The sequence below is a fragment of the Parasteatoda tepidariorum genome, chromosome 1 (assembly GCF_043381705.1).
Source record: "Parasteatoda tepidariorum isolate YZ-2023 chromosome 1, CAS_Ptep_4.0, whole genome shotgun sequence".
Lineage (NCBI taxonomy): Eukaryota > Metazoa > Arthropoda > Arachnida > Araneae > Theridiidae > Parasteatoda > Parasteatoda tepidariorum.
The window spans coordinates 79,639,497-79,660,052 of NC_092204.1; the positions used below are offsets into that span (position 1 = coordinate 79,639,497).

The 20,556-nt window shown below is 27.5% G+C and overlaps 1 protein-coding gene across 1 annotated transcript in view; it reads left to right on the top strand.

Moving 5' to 3' along the window:
• LOC107441083 (synaptogenesis protein syg-2) overlaps positions 1-16,424 on the top strand; it is a 75,472-nt gene extending 59,048 nt beyond the window's left edge. Inside the window, exons 9-12 of the mRNA XM_016054226.4 lie at positions 3,624-3,899; positions 6,475-6,621; positions 14,774-14,874; positions 16,172-16,424. Coding sequence (XP_015909712.3) covers positions 3,624-3,899; positions 6,475-6,621; positions 14,774-14,874; positions 16,172-16,183 — 536 coding nt within the window. The 3' untranslated portion in view covers positions 16,184-16,424. The remainder of the gene's footprint in view (positions 1-3,623; positions 3,900-6,474; positions 6,622-14,773; positions 14,875-16,171) is intronic.
• The last annotated feature ends 4,132 nt before the right edge of the window (positions 16,425-20,556 follow it).

Below are 20,556 nucleotides of genomic sequence, written 5' to 3' on the forward strand. Positions count from 1 at the left end.
TATTTATATATATATATATATATATTCATTTTTTATCAATACTAACAATTCTCTTATTCTGGTTCAGAATATAGCAAAACTGCACACATCTTTGAAGTCTTGAACCAAACAATGAGGGGAAAAAAATTTTCTTTCTTATTATCACCGGCATTAAACAGTTAATTCACATCAGATTTTTAGCTGCATCAAGTTCTATCTCCATAGCCTTGTAATTTGGAATCAGTTCGATAATACAGACTTATTCCTAGATGAGACGTTAGGCCAAAAACGTTCAATGAACATCACCCACATTTACGTTACATGAATCGGAAAACTTCACGCTGTAAGAAAACTTTATATCATGACTCGCCCTCCTAGAGGTATATATTTGGCAGCACAGTAGCAGTTATTATAAGCCGTAAATATACAAATATACGATTATTCGATTCAGGATCATATATTTGAATATTGCCTCACTGGGGGGCAAGTGCTTTATGCTCTGAGACCTTCATCAATTTCTTGAGCGAGTATTCAATTCTCTGTGCTTGTATCAAGCGTCTATGAAATGAAACTCCGCTTTATTCCAACGTTTAAAGTTAAAACGCATTAGCCTTATAGGAATAAGAAAACCTTTAAAATCACCCATGTTTATCCCAATGTTGGAGTCAATGAAGAGCACAACTCAGAAAATATTTCCCGATGGCAGAGTGGACGGTTCGTATTGAGAAATATATGGAACAGTTTTAAGCGCTAAAGTCACGAAAGTCAGTCACTAAAGTCAGAAAAGTACACTATATGTTTTGATACATACTGTTCTCCTTCTAAATGTGATTCATTTGTTCTTATTATGAGTTGTCTGATATTGAACGAAATGTCTGTATCTTTTTTCTGGCATTATTACAATAGATATCATTATAAAATATATGAAAATACTTCAATAAATCTGATAAATTATAAATAGTTTCAAAACTAAACTCTTTTCAGACTTCAGATGTTACCAATTACAATTTTGAAGACATTAAATCATAGTTATTATAATAGTTAGCCAGTTATTTTTTAAAATTATTTGATGCGAGGATTATGTTTTTCTTTTTCAGTTCATTAAATTTTTATTTCCCAAATGGTTTTTTGTTAGTGTTTCATTTTAAATTCCTAACATGAAGAATCTAATCACCGCAAATTCTTTTACAGGTGACAAATGTCAGCATTGCGAATGCTCTGCGTTTTCTTTTTTCATTAGCTTTTAGAGCATTAAAAGTTTATTATAAGTTCAATAGATTCAAAGAACATGAGATTCAGGATGAGTACAAAATGCTTGTATTAAAATTTTTAATGAATTTTTAATGTTTCAGAATACTGTGTACTAATACGTAAATAAATGTAACAGAATTTTCTAATTAAGTTTTCTAATTTACGTACTGATATAAACATAGTTTTTAATTATTTTAGTTAAAAATTTAATCGGTATAAAAATTTTTCTAAAATTTCAATATTTATATGTTTTTGTTTTTCAAATTGCAATTATTAAAAAAAATTATATATTTATATTTTTGCCTTTTTTTCTTTTTGCCTTATACCAGAATTTTTTAAATAGTTGAGTTCTGTATAAATTTATCAACAGAAATGTATTTCTTATAATGCATTACCATGCTAATTATCACGTATTGCTTAATGGTTTCAATTACATAGTTCAACAGTAGGTATTATGGTTTTGACTGCATGTTTAATTATATTTTATTTATATTTATGTTTACAATATTTATATTTTATATATTCAATCATTTCTTTTAATTTCAAGCAAAAAAATGATTAAAAGAAATAATGCTAGGAGTGCAATGCTTAATAGTACTTAATAGGAATATTTAAAATTGAAATTATTAAATAAACTTATATTATTAATAGAATCTCTTGTTCACTGCATTCGTTACATAAAAATAATATTAAAAATTTAAGAGAGCATTTTTAAAAAAATACTTTTTTTAATGCTTTTAAAAATATTTATTTTAAATAAAACAATAATATTTATTTTATTTTGCTTTGTCGTAAGATATTTAATACCAAATATTTGTGCAAAATACTAAATCGTAAAATATTATTATTTGAATTTTATCTTCGAATATATATTGCAATAAATATTTATTCTAAAAATAGAGCACAGCATTTTTATTCCTTGATATCTGAATTCATTTTTTAGAAATGCTTCTTCATTTCTACCTTATTTGATTTCAACTATTAATTAAATAAAAGCATATTATTTCATTTATTTAAAATACGCAAAACTTTACCTTAATAGTACAAAAATTAGTTCGCTTATTTCAAATAAATTTAATAGAGTCAATATTGAATGAATGAGGTAATAGAAATGAACAGTTTTTATCACCTAATAACCGAAATGTGTAGTTTTTATTATGTTTTTTCTTTTGCTTTTATACTGTGCAGTTAAATTTATTTAAGTTTTATATATATTAAATGATTTTCCTATTTCTAATTAAAATTTTCTACAACCATAGAAATATTCTAATTTAAGTCAGTTGCGTAATAAAATGTATTGCTTTTAATTAGTTTTATTTTACCTGCACCTTTTTAACTATTATTGCTCTTTTAATTTTTCCATTAATAGAACAAAATAACTTTTCATTAAAAATTCGTATTTTAAATTATGTTCTTTTTAGATATTTAAAACAAAGAAAGTAAAATAGCATTAACATTATATTCATTCAACAAACACTTAAATTCATTCAATAAACAATAAATTCATTCATTGAACACTAAATTTATTCAATAAACATTAAATGCATACAATAAACATTAAATTCATTCAATAAACACTAAATTCATACAATAAACAATAAATTTATTCAATAAAACGTTCTTCTATCCATCATATAAGCAAGTGTGTTATTTTTGCCTAAATAATTTGTTTAAAACAAAAAATACAGAATTAAAAACAATATTATAACCCAAAATATTTCATGAATTGAATATTGAAAACTTACATTTTAAATAATGCTCTTTTTAGTTACTTTACACTAAGAAAAGTAAACCGAAATGAAAGGGTTTTTACCAGAAATAAAACTATTCAATAAACATAGAATCGCTATACTTTTCTGAGTTAATCACGCAATAAAAATGTATTGTTTTAAATTATATGTTTTATTGAAGAGAAAAAATGCAGCCTCAAAGGCATCTTTGTGTCAATAAATTTTTTCGAATATAATAATATTTTGTTAAAAAATCCTATTTTAAATTATGTTCTTTTTAGTCTCTTTACATTAGGAAAAGTAAACTGGAATGAGACAGTTTTGCTTACTAGAAATAAAACTATTCATACAATTGTTTTAATTTATTGAATTAATCGCGTAATAAAAATGTTTATTTTAAAGTGTATATTTTGTTGAAGATTAAATAAACAGACTTATAAGTATCATTGCATATACATAGTATAGTTATTTTACATTGGAGTAAGTGAACTGGAATGAGAGGTTTTAGTTTACTTGAAATAAAACCATTCAATAAACATAGAATTGTTGTACTTTCAGTCAGTCACGTAATAAAAATGTATTGCTTTAAATTAGATGTTTTGTTGAAGACCAAAAATGCTGCCTCAAAAGCAATTTATATTTTTGTCATGAATCCTTTTTCAGATTCTCCAGTCTGTCGGGAGATTGAAATATCAAGGCAATACGGAGAAAGCCTTCAGGACAAAATTGTCGCTAACGTGACCTGCAATTTACTATCGAATCCAGAGAACGTGACATTTTATTGGATGATTCGTAATTCTTCTACCAATCACAGCTGGAGCACTGGTCAAGTTCCACACACTATTGTGAAAGGGAAAAACACGAGCTTTAAAATTACATGCTGGGGGAAGAATGATATTGGAGAACAGAAAGAACCTTGTACATATACGTTTTTAAAAGGTAAATTTTAAATTTATTTTTACGAAAATTATTAAATAACATTTGTCTAATCTGTGCATTATATTGAATTATTTAAATTAATATTCAGTGGATAATATTATTGGAATTCCAAAAGTTGAATGAATAACTTTGGGGATTATATATCCTTTTCAGCCTCTTGAGGCGAAATAGTGTAAAGCCGCATTTTTTATAAAAGGAATTTTTTTTTCCTTAATAGCACAAAGCCACCTTTCATGTTGTTTGCAGATATATACTATAAAAGTTTATTCTAGATAAAAGTTTGAAATTCCGAAACACTTCATTGCCAAAATCATAGTGTTTTTCGTCTATGGCCCAAAAAATATTCTCAGATGCCATTGCCAAAGCAGTTGACTGCATCTCACAGCAGGGTCTTAAGTGCTTAATGCTATATAAAAATCGGAACTATATTTCCCATTTTAGAGACACAAAAGACGGATTTCTTTTTCTTTTCTGTGAAAATTTCAGAGTAACTTGTATAGAATCTTGACGTGTGTGACACGTCTTTCCCGCACGAATGTTTAAGAAGAATTTGAAAAGGCGGCATATAATTATATTAAACAATTCTTTAATTAAAATCAAATCTCGAATGACTGAATAGTGTACATGTATAGCATTGAAGTAAAAATGCGTTTGTGATTGTTTATTTTCAAGTGCATATTGCTGTATAATCTTAGATTATTCTAATATTTTGCAGAAAATTATTAACGCTAAATTTTTGCATGACGCAAAATTCCGGTATAATTGAAATTATTTAAATGATCATTAACGTTTAATTCAATTTATAACAGGGTTTTAAAACTTTTTAAAAACTTAACGGGAAAAGAGCAAATTTTTACGTGGTGCTGTATCAATAAAATGAAACAAAATTAGAGACACCATCATAAAATTCCGCTACATTTTTTTTACTGACTCACTGTTCACTGATTAGAGTCATGTGATATATCTATTATACTGCAAAAAATAAAAGTTAACATAATTTCCGTTCAAAAATTTTGATAATTTAATTCTGGTTCTGTGTAAAAAAAAAATATCTACATCGCTTTTATCCATAATGTACCACTTTCATCAACCAGTTTTTCCATTATTCAGTCCTTATATATAATAATATTGTGTTTGTTGTAAAAAATATTGCGTTTTAAATCACTACTGAATTTTAAACTACATTTTAATAGATATCATTAATACCCATTAAATTAAAAAAATAGCATTGTAGCATTCGATTCAAAAATGTATTAAATATTTAATTGAATAGCAAATAGTGTAATCAATTACCATAGGTTGATATTTTTATTTTTATTTGCTTGAAATTTGTACTTATTCAATTCTTTATATTTCTTTATTCTCAAAAATAGAAAAACTACGGTTTATAAAGAATAGGCCTATTTAATTTTTTAAATGAGAAGTAATTTCATGTTTTAAATATTCCAATTGTCAAGAAAACTCTACCATTAGCTATAATGACTTTGTTATTGAATCCCGATTAAAATATAATTTAGTACAATAAAAGAAAAACAGAGATAAATATCTATAAATCATTAATATGTCTAGACTTCTGAGTTTACTTTTCCCCCTTTCTTTACTATACAGTCATTAATCAGTTTTTGAAACATAAAAGTCTATTAAAGTAATAAAATGATCAGATTTATTCTAAAACTCTATAAAAGAAACATTTTGTATCTATATACATAGAAATCAATAGCAGACTGAATTTATCTAAGCTTGTGCTTCTTTTAAGGAACGCAAAAACCTTTTCACTCTTGATTATGTCTCAAATATCAATTTACCTCTACATAAAAAATGATAATTTTTCATGTTCCTTACATTATTTGAGTTTTGTTTCAATATAGAGTAGAGTTAGAGTAAAAGTTGTTATAACAACAAAAAAATAAAAACTTTTAGTGCTAGACCCACCCACTATGACTGTATATCTCCAAACCCAATTTCTTGCGATTTCCTTTATTTTTAAATACCTATTTTTAAAAACCTATTAAATCCCTTCATCATTCTACTTGCATTTTTAAAGAATAAACCAGATTATTAATTAATCAATCTATTTTTTATAAAACAGTGAATTAAAAAAATATGTATTTTTGATCGTTTTTGTCTTATACACTGTTTTATGTTGTATGTGAATTATTTTTAAGATTAATATTATGTCATTTTTTTATTAGTATTCATAATAGTTATATAATAATTAGCATTAATAAAAAAACTAATATATAGCCGATTCCTTATGTTCAAAGTTAATGAACAATATTAAAAAAAATAATTATCTTTCAGAAATTTATGCAACGTTAATGCACATTATGTAAATCATATTAAATTATGCGTGTTGCCGTTGAACGGTGATACTCTAATTGCAGAAACAAACCTTGCTTAATGGAATACAAAGTTTTTTTTTGAGACTTAGCTTTTTTACCAAACCAAAACATGAAATTATTTGATATAAGTTTCGAAGAGCTACAGCAAATTTTACAACTGCTTTAGCCTATTGGCAGCTTTTTAGTTTCATTAATAGTCAATTAATATTTCTTTTATTTTCTTATTTTTGCAGAAAATCGTGACTCCAATTTTGACGTTGTGCTCATAGCAGGTTTTGCTGCCACACTATCCATTGTTATTATCTTTGTTTTGACAAGAAAAGTACAACAAAATAAACCTAATTACCTCATAAATGAAAGAGAACTAAAGTATTTTGATGGTAAGTTTAATTTGTATGATGCTTGCGTTTCGAAAAAGTTTCAAACTATATTGAAAACTAAGTATTGTAAATCAGAAAATAAGTATCTTCTTTATGAAAAATCAATTTATTTTTCTTTCATCGCTTATTAAACGTATTTGTTAGTTAATAAATACAATATTTTTATTAATGAAAAAAAATTGTCTTTTTCTTTTTTTCTTTTTTAATTTCGACATTGAATATTTAGTAGAAATAAATCCAAATTAAAACTCAATTTACCAATAGACATTCAGGGATTATACAGTAGACAAATTACATTAATTACATTCTAAACCTTATATACCTCTGAGATTATAAATATTTTTTTTTGTAACGTTGAAGAATAACTACTAACACATAGGAAATAAAATCTTTATTATGAATAAAATATTTAAATTTAAACTAAAATCTTGAAATAAACTAATAAAATCTGTAAATGTCATGATAATTTTGAAGCATTTGAAAATTTTAAAATAATCATTTTTAAGTACGAACAACTATATGACAATACGAAAAGGTTGTTTCATTTATTTACTCAACTATGACAAATGAAACAATCAATACGATCTTTCCAGTAAACAAACGTATATAAATATTTGTAAATTAAACTATATTAACTAAACTTTAAAAAGTTAATTTTCAAAGTGAACAGAAATTTTCACAATAATTTATAATTGAAAATTAATTTATTTCCCAAAATTCGTGAATTCTGATTGAACTTTATAACAATATAAATTGGGAGTCAATTGCTTTTGTTTCGAGCAAAATATTTTCCACCAATATTTCAGAAGTATCATCTTTATTGTTAAATTTGAAAGACAATGCTTCGTGAAACGCAGTTTTGCTTCATATCTTTAACTTTGGTCTCAAATGGTGTCTTTAAAATCTCAGTCCCGATCTTTGATTTCAGTGATGGAACTAAAATAAAATAATTGGACAATTCAAAGAAATTTTTCTGAATGCATTGTATTTTAATGATAACAGGTAGAGCTTTTGAAAATTGTATCGAACCCTATTTAGCAGATAATGTAATACTTCGATCTCGTTTTGAATTTTATATTACAAAATGACTATTTAAAAGCTTTATCCAATTTTTAATGGAAATTCTATTATGAACAAGAACTATTATGATGAATTCTATTAAGGAGATTCTATTATGGACAACTTTTTCTTATATATTGTCTGTATTTTGTAACAGAAAATATTTCTATGCTGGTACTGTGAGAATCTTTAATAAATTGCTTAAATACGCAATTTACAACAAAAAATATTTATTTTATTTCATTTATTTGGTTTCAATGTATTTCATTAATTGTTATTTGCTCTTTTTGAATTTTAAGAATGGGCTATAATAATACCATTGTAGTTAAATTCAATACGATCTTATATCAGTTTCAATACATTGATGCTTAATTGAGAAAATTGATAGGTAAATGTGAAAATTAAAAAAACATCAGTGTAGGGTATACCGGGCAAATGTATTCCGGGCAGTGGCACTTAACCTTAAAAAAACATCGGTGTAGGGCTAAAATATCGAATAAATGTAATTATATCCACGAATAAATTCATATCAAATCGAATGCAATAAATATTTCGGACATTCACCAAAGGATATCTGTGATTGTCGACATACACCGGTGAGGGTCCGAATGTACAAGAATGTAATGAAATATTCGATCTTTCACCGACGTATTTGGTGTTTGTCGACATTCACCGATGAAAGTCAACAACCACCGATTTCAGTCTTTCGCCGTGACATATATATTCCTAACAAGCAAAAATAGTTTTTTTGAGTATCAGTTAGAGCAATTCAATTGAGTTATTTGAAATTCTAAATCAAAAAGCATTTCTCTTCCTTATTTAAGCAGGAACAACTTGAGTCACTGACTCCACAAAGGGCAAAATGATTTCCATTATATCACAAATGTTAATTGTGCTTGTTATATTATTGAACTTAATCAGCTTTTTTTCATTTTAAAAAACATACAATGTTTAACAATTAATTTCAGATATTTTTTTTTAGTATCAGTTGCAGATATTCCATGGAATTATTTCAAGTTGTTCAAATTAAGAATAATCACTTGTTTACGTGAGAATCAGTAGAGTCACTGAGTTCACCTTAGATTAAATAACACACAAAGTGCCAATAATGTTTGCGCCAATAGTGCTTGCCCACCCAATAGTGCTTGCATCCCAATGCTTTAAGTCCCAATAGTGCTTGCGCCTATAATGAGTCGAATGTTTTTATTTGAAAAAAAGAACATTTTATGCTTTCTGACAAACAAAACAAGACCAGTTTTAAAAAAAAAGAGAAAAAAATGTGATATATTTTATGGACTCAAGTCATTTGAAATTTAAAAGCATTTGTCTCCTTCAATAGTGTCATGGCTTAAATTGGAAGAGTCACTAAGTTTATTATGAAATAAATGAGTGTCATTCCACTCCTAGTATTTACTGTGTATGCCCGAATAATAACCCACTAAGTTCCATTTTCTGGATAGCCATTCTATGCTCATACTTGTCAGAGATTTCTAAGCAAATTTCCTGGCACTTCCATCCAGCATAACAAATATTCAAATGATAGGTAGTTCCCAACTACCGGTTTGACAAGCGAACATCTGGAAACTTGTCAAATTTAAGACAGGTTTGGACCATATACTTCGTTTCGTAGCAGTTACTTGATTATTTAACATTCATTTAGTAATTAGTTTTAGTGGTTTGCTAATGAATTTTAATCATTTTCAGTTAATATAAATTGTTTGCTAATGCAATTTAATCGTTTTAACCTAATTTCAATAGTTTGTCAGATCATTTTAGTTGTTCTTTACTTCTTTCTGTGCGCATTCAAATAACTTTAATAAATAATTAATTCCTTTAAAACTTGAATTAATTTAATAATCTGTTTCAATTACTCAATTGGAATTAAATCATGGGATTGAATATATTAGAATTAAATAGGTTAATATAAATGCTGCAACTTCAAAATATGGAAAGGAACTGGAAATTTTCCATTATTCTGATTTTAATTTATTCAATATTTAGTTTCTTTTAATCTGTTTGAAATATAGACATTTAGCTTTTATCGTTTTATCTAACTTCAGTTTATTTTTAAGCATTGTAAATAGAGAACACAGAATAACAACAAGTAGAAAATAACACATTGTTTTTTTATGTTTTAAATTACACATTGCAATTTAAAACATAAAAAAATATTATGTAAAGCACTCATAAACAGTAAATTGCAACCTAAAAATTAACCAAAAGCTTATAAATTTCATTGAAATTATTTTGAATGCAAAAACCGTCTTTCTTTGAATGGAGTTATTATACTTAGATAAGAGTCAACCCGAGCTATAAATTTATTTTATAAATGAAAAAAGATAAAAATTTTATATGATATGTTTCAACTTTACACTTTTTGAAATCTGAAACATATTCAAACAATATTATATTTTCAGTGCAACAAGCATTTTAATAGTGCAGATTTGAAAGAATTTAAAATAATTTCAATTGAATTCATTTCAAGTCAGAAAAATATGTTTTGCATGCGAAACCTTTTAATGTAAGAAGTGTGTTTATTACATGAAATTAACTAATGCAATGAAATTATTACTTCTATAAATTTATACTGCATGCTGTAAAATAGATCAGAGCCTCGCATCTTGATACTATGTAAGAAATACGAAGTGGACATGGAAGCTTTTTAAAATTTCATAACAATAAATACTTGTAATTTACTTTTAATTTTATATTAAAACACAAATAAATTGATCGAACTTGATTTAGCACTTTTTTATCGAAATAATAGAACACCGATAGTTTATAACTGTAAAATTACTTGATACATTCTCCTGATACTATATAAATTATTTATAATGGCATTTCAAGTTTTTTTTATCTATGTTTATCAAAATATCAGTATTTTGTTATTAAACGAGCTTTTAGTGTTTAAATAATTTATGCCAGTTTAACATTTCGACTTGAAATTTAATTATTTAATATCATAGTTTAATTATCGAATCAAAATTTCTATCTACTACCTTTTGTTTTGAGTGTGTACTAGAACTTAATCAATATTATTAGCCCTTTGATGAGAATTTTTATTGAACATTTTTTTAATACTTTTCACATCATTTTGTATTAATTTATGTCAAAATAAGTGAAAAATATGATATTTAGCATTTTAATAATTACTGTTTCTGAAATACAGCGTAAAACACCGGCAATTTTTCCTGCGTTAAAAGTAGAATCTTCGAAACATGGCTCACTTTCAAATAAAAAGTTTTCAAATTTGTACTTATTTGCAGTTATTTAGGTCTAAGATAAACCGTTATTTATCATTGAAATTTCTTCACTTTTACAAAATCAATTGTTGATAAATTTTCTGAAGATAAATGGAAAAAAAATTAAAACTACTATTTTTGCGTTTTATACTTTAGTATAAATATAATTCCGATAATCTAGCAGATTATTTTAGTAACTATTAGACTGCTTTTTATAACTTAATAATTAAGATTTTACTTTATATATATATATACATATAAAGAAGTACTATTGTCCCTTCTGCATCAAAGGCTTAAGTCATAACAATTAAGCATCACTTAATAACTTGCCTTTTATCTGTGATGGTATAAACTTAAATAAATCATAAATTGTTTTTCTCTTTAAGCTCAAATTGGAAATTAACCAGAAAAACAAACCTTATTTAAATAATTCAATTTTATCATTGGTGGTACGAATTTAAAATAAATCATAAATTGTCTATGTTATAAAACTTATCAGAAAATTTTAATTAATAATAACTGTTAAATCTCCTCCAATAACCAGCATTGCACTCGTATGTATGATGTATAAATTTAGAATAAGTCTCATATATTTTAAGATTTATCACTATTTGAAAAACAAGCTTTTCCAGCACAAACACATTTTTATTTCTAGTTCTTAAGTTAAATGAAGCTTTGTCGAATTTTTTTGAATAGACTACTTTAATTTTTTTGAGAAGTTTCAAATCCTATGGATTTAAAGAATTTCCTTTTTATCAGGTTACTTATTTTACGTTATTTAGATCTAAGAGATATAGTTATTCATCATTGAAACTTCCTTAATTTTCAGAATGAATTGTTGATAAATTTTTAACATGAATTAAAAAAAAATTCGCGTTACTCTTTCTTGACTTTATTTTTTCTTATAAATATTTTCTCGATAATCTAACAGATTTTAAATAGCAGTTAGACTACTTTTTTATGATTAAAAAACACCAAAATATATATTTTTGTTTTGAATAAGAGTGTCAGAAAAAAATACATAAGAGGAACACCGTCGTCTCATCTGCGTCAAGGAGATAACTCAAGGCAATCAAGCATCATTCAAGAACTTGCATTTTATCTGCAATGATTTAAACTTAATCATAAATTGTTTTTCTCTTTTAGCTTAAATTGAAAATTAACAGACAAAACTCATTCAGATAACTGAATTATATCCGTGATAGTATAAATTTAAAATGAATCATAAATTTCCTATCTATGAACCATAACGATCAAATCTCATTCAGTAATCAGAATTGTACTGGTATGTATGATGGTATAAACTTAAAGCAAGTCGTACATATTTTAAAATTTTCACTTTTTGAAAAACATGTATTACCCTAGCAAACACATTTTCATTTCAACAGTTCAAAAGTTCTTAAATTAAATGAAGCTTCGTCGAATTTCTTTGAATAGACTACTTTAAGTCTTTTGGGAAGTATCAAATCCCAGGGATTTAAAGAATTTTCTTTATATTAGGTTACATTACATGGAGTATACTGATCTTACAAAGTCTTACTGCTTTTAGGATAGTCTTTTATTTCTCACTAAAGTAAAGAGTCTCAGAAAATCATTTGATGCTACAAAATAAAGTGTTCCTTTTTATAGAGTTAAGCGTATAGAATAACAGGACACAAAGCATTTATGTGATTGATCTTTATTTTTAAAAATAATGTCTATAGATTTAAAATACTGTATTGCTTGCGTCGGAATCAAATTACTTTATTTTCTTAAAACAAAACTTTTTTAAATCACTCAAATTTCAATTTTGAACATAAACTTAATTTTCATATTACTTCAGTATCAATTTCAAAATAAAATTGATATTTTTGTCAACATTTTTATTCTCGATTTAATTTTTTTCCCTGAGCTTGATGTAATAAAATCATAGTTGCTAGAACAAATGGGAAAGGTGCATTCATTAATAGGTCACTCTTTCAAATTTAGAAATAGAGAGTTTGGGAATATTATAATGATAAATGACACTTTTATGAAAGAGACCATTTTTATCAAACTGTTCATTAGCATTGTTTCCACATAGGTACTTTTTATAAGCTTCAGGAATTTTTAACAGTTAACAAAGCAATGATTATTCGATGACAATTATCAGGTTATACAATGAAGCGAGATTCTTCGTTTAAGAGCAATTTGCTCCACACACATCTATTTGAGATGACTCTATGCTCATGTCTTATGAGTTGCACGGTAGCACCATAAAAAACTAAACATAAACTATAGATTTTCCAGTATACAACCCAACACAATTAAGCTTATTTCAAGCAATTTGTGTCACAACTCTGGTGCCAGTAGCGCTATAAATAAGCTATTTTAAAAGGTGCGCATAATGATTTTCTTCTAGCCATTATTGCTAAAAACCGATCCTCATTTTGTGTCGTTGCTGTTGTAAGACTTTATCCAGATCTTCAAAGAATATTATCAGTTTCCAAACTACGAATTTGCTGCCTGTAAATATCATTCTCTCTGAACATGACACTCCACAACAATGACCAATCTCTAAACAATTACTTGTTCTCCAGGCTATCGATTCAAAAAATATTTGTTGCTGAAGTATCTTATTTGTCGTTACAAAACTTTAAACGAGTGTCATTTTTTTTCATTTACTCCAACAGAATAAGTTTGTTAACTGCTTTTTACCTCAAATCTGAAACGCGCAGCTTTCTAATTCATAGCCAAAATCTACACAATCGCAACTTCGTAAATGTTATTATATCCCTTTCAAACCTTTTCATTTGAAAAAATAAGTTTTTGATTATATAGTTATGTCATACTGAACTCTCAAAATTGACGAGAATTACACATTTACACTTTTTAATTAAGTACAAACGTGAGTGCGTAACAATAATAAGGGCAATAATTTCGGATATAATAATTTCATTTTCTCTTCTTTCTTTTTCTATAATTCCGTTTAATTTATGCTTGTACAAAGCCAAAAGAAACAATATAATATTATATAAGTAAATTATTGCATGTTACTAAAAATAATCTAATCATGATTTTTAATTTTCTACTATAAATATGCGTTTGTGGCACCCAAATTCTATTATCTTCAGTACGCATTATCTTAAGTTAAATGTATGTATCGCCTTTTCTACCATTCAGAAAACAAATGAACCCTTAATCCATGTAGAGGAAAACTGAAAATTATTTTTAAAAGGGAAAAAAATATCCTCAAGCGTATCCCGAAATTAAGCAAACAGTTGTTAATAATTTTTATATACAAATCAATTTTACTCAATATCAAAATCAGATTACAAAAATTTAAACCTTGATTCCTGCCACAGATTTTTATTTAATTTAATTGACTCAACTTCTTTTTTTTAAAATTTAATCAGTTTTTGTTTCTTACTTTTATTTTTAAAATCGATTATTTTCATACTTTGTTCCGAAATATATGTCAGCATAATGCACAATTTTATTTATTTATTTTTTGCTTTTAACAAAATTAAAAAAAAAAAATATCTTTAAAAAAATACAAGAGCAATATACAATACTATAATATACAATTATTTAAATTTTTCTTTCATTTGCTCATTGCATTGTATGCAAAATGTATGATTAATTTAGACAAGAATTAAGACTTTAATCAATTTAAATGACTTTTTTAAAAAAAAAATTACATAGAGAGACAATGAGGAAATATTTCGATGTCTTAATATGTATGCGAGATTGCAGCGCCATCTATTGATTCGCTTTATGATCTATTTCTGCAGATTTTGAGTTGTAAAAGAATATTCTGAAATATAATACTTTTAGAATGAGATCTTGTTCATAGATGGCAGCATTACTTACTGTGATTTAAAATATTTTAGGCACCGGAATACAAAAATTAAATAAGACTGCATTTAATGAAGTAAATGATGTAAATACAACAGACAGTGACAGCTCTTCTGGAAAACTAATTTCTCAAGAGGTAAGAAATGCTAAAGGGAGCTTTATTATGATTTTTTTACAAAGAATGTTTAGAGCAACCCAAGCAACGAAAAATTTCATATTGTTTTTAATTTTTTTGGTAAATTCATGTACTAGAAGTAGCGTAAAATTTAAAAAATGGAACATAGTCAAAATTAAACTTATTTTTTTTTACCTATTTCCTTTTTCGTTTTTAGATGCTTTTTTGTAATAAATTTATAAAATTTTAAGCTACTTGGTTAATTCTTTCTAAATTCGACATTTAAACGATTAAATGAAGCTACTTTCAGAACTTAGTTTCCAAAGTACTTCTAGGACACTTTAGAACAAAACAGCAACAAAACTTGAAAAGTGTATAACATCACTAGATTCTACAGATTTTTAGAATAAAGTTCCTGCGCAAAGATTCTCAAACAGAACTATTTTTTTTTAATAATTAGAAAATCTAGGGGTGAGCATTCGAATGTCTATTTTGAAAGTTTGCTGCTAGCTCTCTGGTTTTAGGAGGAGTCTGGTCAGCTTAGCTATACCGATTCAATAAGAAAGTTTTTTTAACAAGATACACTTCAATAATGAATAGATATCACCAAACAAATAATATATCAGCATATAGTTTTTGAATTCGAAAATAACATTAGGACAAATTAATGTCAGTAATTACAACAAATTGGTAACTGACTGACATCCAATTAGTTGGATGAAATATCTAAATTTAATTGAAATCCTAATGCAAAAATATTGAAAAATATGTATGAAAACTATGTAATCTTGCAGTAATGAAACCCAATCATATTAATTACCAAATACACTGGCTATTGGTTTTAAATTGGAAAATGACTTTGAACAAAATATGATCCATTACTTTATACCTAGACATTAAACAAAATTTCCGAAACATTTATGCACCTATTAAGGCTTTTCAGTGTTCACATAGTATATAATTTCAAAATTAACTCTAAACACTAAAAAGAAGTCCACACTTTAAAATAAATTATAATAATCAGCATTTTATTAACACTAAAAGTATACAAGGTTTTTATTTTTTGTGGAATTGTCATGCCTCTTTTAATCGTTTATTATCAATAAATTGTGTTTAATTTCTAGAATTATTATGATTTGGTTAAATAACGTTTTAAAAAATAATATTTTGAATTTCAAAAAGAAAACACAAATCTAGAGTAAGCATCTGTGTTTAAATAATGGATGTAAATATGTTATAACTATTTTACTAAGTTACTCAAATGTTTAACACTCTCTATTTTTTTTGTTGATAAAATTGAAATATTTTATACTTGCAGGATCAACTATGAAACTTTTTAAAGACTGAAGATAATGTTGGTCATTTTGAAACATAAGTGGTAGGAAAAAGACTCAGAATTTATAAAATGAAACACGCACATGAAAATAACTTAGGCTATTTGAAATTATGTTATTGCATATATTTGAAGACTATGAGAGAGAAAAGGTTGGTTTGTAATAGCTAATTGTATTTTTGTATAATATGTATGTAAAACGTAAATATATACATGAAAAAAATTCACTTATGATTTTTAATTGCATTCTGATTATTTTATTGAAACTCTAAAATTATATCACTTGACTTAAATATGTATCGTGCATAATTGCAACTTTGCTTTGCCAAAATTGTTCAAAATAAATTTACGTAAAAATTATTTTTTGATTGACAGACACTTTAAAATGGTGGAGAACCAATTTTTCATGAACATGATAAATTTCTTAAAGCATTTCAAATTCATTTCTTTATAATTACATTATTAACTAAATTTTAGTCCTTAAAATACATTTTAAACTTATGCCGTATACATGCAAAAAAAAAAAAAAAAAAAAAAAAAAAAAAAGCTTTTAAGGGGGCCTTAAACAAGAAGCAAAGTTAAAAATGTACACTTTCTTGCTGTAAAGAGTTATCTTGGTTTTAGAAAGTTCAAACCGCTTATATATCTGAAAAAATATATGTCTTAAACTTTTTTAAAGAAAAAAACTGCGCAATACCAATCTAAATGAAATTTTTTTAATATCAATGGATAATTCCCCATTTTAGCAGTTTAACGAATACAGGGTTGGAGTAATTTTTCGAATATTAGAAAATTAGATCACAAACGGTTTTTATTTTCCGAAGAGTTTGGCTTTATATTGACATTTTATGCCATTTCCATTGCAAGCATACCGGACTAAAGATAGTCAAAACTTAGCCTAGCAATCATCAATAATTCTTACACACTGCAAAATCAAATTAGTTTCAGCACCAATTTATTATTTGCTTTTTTCTTAGTTGGACTCCTTGATGGGTGGTGCCACTGGTAGTGGTACTTGTTTTATTTTCTAAGGATGAAAGTAGCAAGGTGTTCAATTCTGCACACCAAAGCACAACCCCTTTACATGTATATATATTTCCATCAACCCTTTCTTCTTCTTCTTTCAAATCCCCATTTCTAGCCTAGCTAGACAAGATCCATGAGCTTGTTCACCTTAAAAAAGTCTAAAACAAGTAAGGGTCTTTTTAAAAGGTCTTGTTTTAAGGCAGTCCAGTAGAAGTTCAGGGGATGCCTGGGCCGAAAAGCACTTGGTACAGAGGGCAAAACACTTTTCTCCTCCAGAGTACCTCAGTGATTTCGGGTGTCCACAGCGGAGGCGTGTGATGGCGGTTTAAGACTGACAGTCTTTGTCAGCTGTCAAACAGCTACGGTACCCTGTAACCAATTGTGACTGGGTGGAGTAAGCCAGGCTGATTTAGTTTTAGTTTTAACAATGAAGAAGAGCTCTGAGGAGGTAAGAGACACTGGAGGCGCAGTGGCCTCAGCTGCAGCTGCCTTGGCAAGACTATCTGCCATTTCATTGCCTGATATATCTACGTTTCAAGGTATCCATTGTGCGTGAATTCAACAATATTTGCAGAGGTGTAAAAGTTTGTAAAGGATGTTCGTGCTAGTATTGTCCCTTACTTTGTGCCAGCTAGCCAAGGGTTGAACAGCGCTTCTACTGTCGGTAAGTCCATCAAGACACCCTTTTACGCTCGATACAACACCATTACACAAGCAAATCCTACAATCTCAAATGCTTCTTTAAAAGTACATGACAACCTTTTCAAATTAAAGGGGTGTAATTTCTAAAAATGCTACCCTGCCGTTAAATTCAAACACAGATTTCATCAGAAAAACACGCCAAATTTCTAGAAGCATTCACATCCATGCGTTCATTTGTAGTTATTGTTACATTGTATAAATAGTTCAACACCTCTTGAGGTGCTATATCAGAATAAGAATTCATTAATGATCCAGGGAAAATGAAAGAAGAAGAATTGCGATATCGAAATGTCACTGTTGTTTGTAAGATTAGAATTCAAGGGGATAGAAAACTTTACTCTACGAAACATCTTGTTATTTTCAGCACACCTTAGTTACTATTTTCAATTAAGCTGGTTTGACACAACTTCCCGGCTTAATCGTATATCCTAAATCCACGGTGATGTTTTGAATGTCAAAGTTTCGCGCATTCCAAAACATTTTGTCGAGGTTAACCACGATAACAATTCCTGTGAGTTCTCACTCTTATGCGTTTGCTACAAGTGGACTAATGCTGTCTACTCTAGGAGGAATCCCTAATAATCCCAGAGAAAGTAATACTATCAGTCAGTCTCACGAAATCTAACTTTTGATGAAACCCGCAGAATAAATACAGCCCATACACCATGCTCGGTCATTTCCTAATCCACGGTTATTAAGACTACTTTGTACATAGTTATCACACAAACAAATATTCCTCCAACATATATTTCACAGCAAATGTAACGGAAACCCGTTTTGGATATCGTTTGGATATCGTTTCATATATCCTCCAGTATCAAAAAAAAAATTCTGAATTTATTTCTCTGAAAAGTCGTGTCCTGTTCTAAAACAGCTAACAAATGCGAACTTCCCACCCAAGATAAGGCTTGACATCTGTTGTAGGAAACAAAATCCTAAATTCATCCGGCATGTTAATCAAACTTCAAATGCCTTTCTAAAAAGCATCTTGAATGAAGTGTCTCTACTACGTTGAGTTACTTTAACCTCCATACTTAAAGATGTAGATCATTCGGAAAATTAAGCATTTTTCGATTACCTTCCGATTGATGATGTTTCTACTTCAAGTACATAATCCCTATTCCCAATATTTCATAGAATTGTTCTAGTTTGTGCAGCAATGCGATCTCTAAGGTCAGAGATATTAGACAGCTTTTGCGTTACGTTTACGTTACATTAACGAAAACGCAAACCTTATTTCCCAAGCTTCAGCAATACTGCGCATGCTCAGAAGCAGCGTATTGTATCTCACAATTATCATAGGAACATTAACTTTAATATAAGTATTTTAATAATGGAGACCAAAAAACACCTAAGTTGGTGTATAACCGAGGTAATATTTCTTCTCAGTGAAGTTTTAGCTTCGAATCCTTATGAAGATTCCAAGCGTTAGAAGGATGTGTATAATAAGTCACTGATATTGAAATAAAATTTTTATTGCGGAATGTACGGGAACATATAAAACTACGTCTGAAGCATTTGAGAAGAGAATAGGGTTCATATTTGAAAAGTAAGTGCTTAACTCCTAATATTTTCTTAATTTCTTTGAAAATGGAAATATAAATCTTAAATATGAATGGAAATGTAAGTCTTAATCTAACTGTAATATACGTGTATACTATATGTACTCCTCTTTTTACCTTGATCGATTGGAGAGTGTGATGATTTTAATAGAAGATTGTTGAGAGCTAAAATTCCTTTTTTATTTTAAAAATACTACTTCCGACTTATTTTTCAGAGAGAACTGATAGAGGAAATAAAGATTAAAGTTTGCTGTTTTTCGCAGACATTACCTACTTTTGTCTATTCCTCACTGAGTCTACGATTTCTTCTGTTCTATTATTCATATTAACGCTGTTTGTTACAATCTAGCTTTATATAAAGTTTGTTACAACTTAATCAGCCGAAACTAATGTCAAGTGGCAGATGACTTTATTTCCGCTGTTTGCTCTAGCTGAACCGAGTATAGAAATAGTATTTTTACTATGAAATCCATATTTTCACAGTATCACACTCTTCGTTTAAAATTATTACACTCTGCCATTAATCGAAGTGAATAAGGAGAACATATGGTATACATGTATTGCAGTTATAATAAGCTTCACTTAAGATTTATGCTCACATTGTTAATAAAATTTAAATATAAGCTGTAAAGTTACTTTTCCATATTTGACCAGTCTTCACTTCCAACGTGCTTTAAAAGTAGTTCAATACTGTTATGGCGATTATTAACGTTTCTCAAAGCGAATTAGTGCCGTTTATTCTTTTAATATGCTTTCAATTGCCTAGATCATTTATTTTGTTTGTTTTTTAATTAAGACTGCTAAACTAAACTGCTACTAAAATTAAATAAGCATTTCTGTTGTCAATAATAGCATGGCGATTTTTAACGTTTCTCTTAGTAGAATTAGTACTTCTTCTCCATTAGTTTTTGCACTTTTGTGCATAGTTTTTTTAATTTCTATTTCAATATCTACTCAATACCAAATGATGTTAGCATTAACGTTACGCAAAAGCTCTCTATTGTCGTAAACACATTTATCATCAACAGTCAATTTGGATTTTTGTATCTGCGTCTGCTATAGGAATGATAACATCGACTG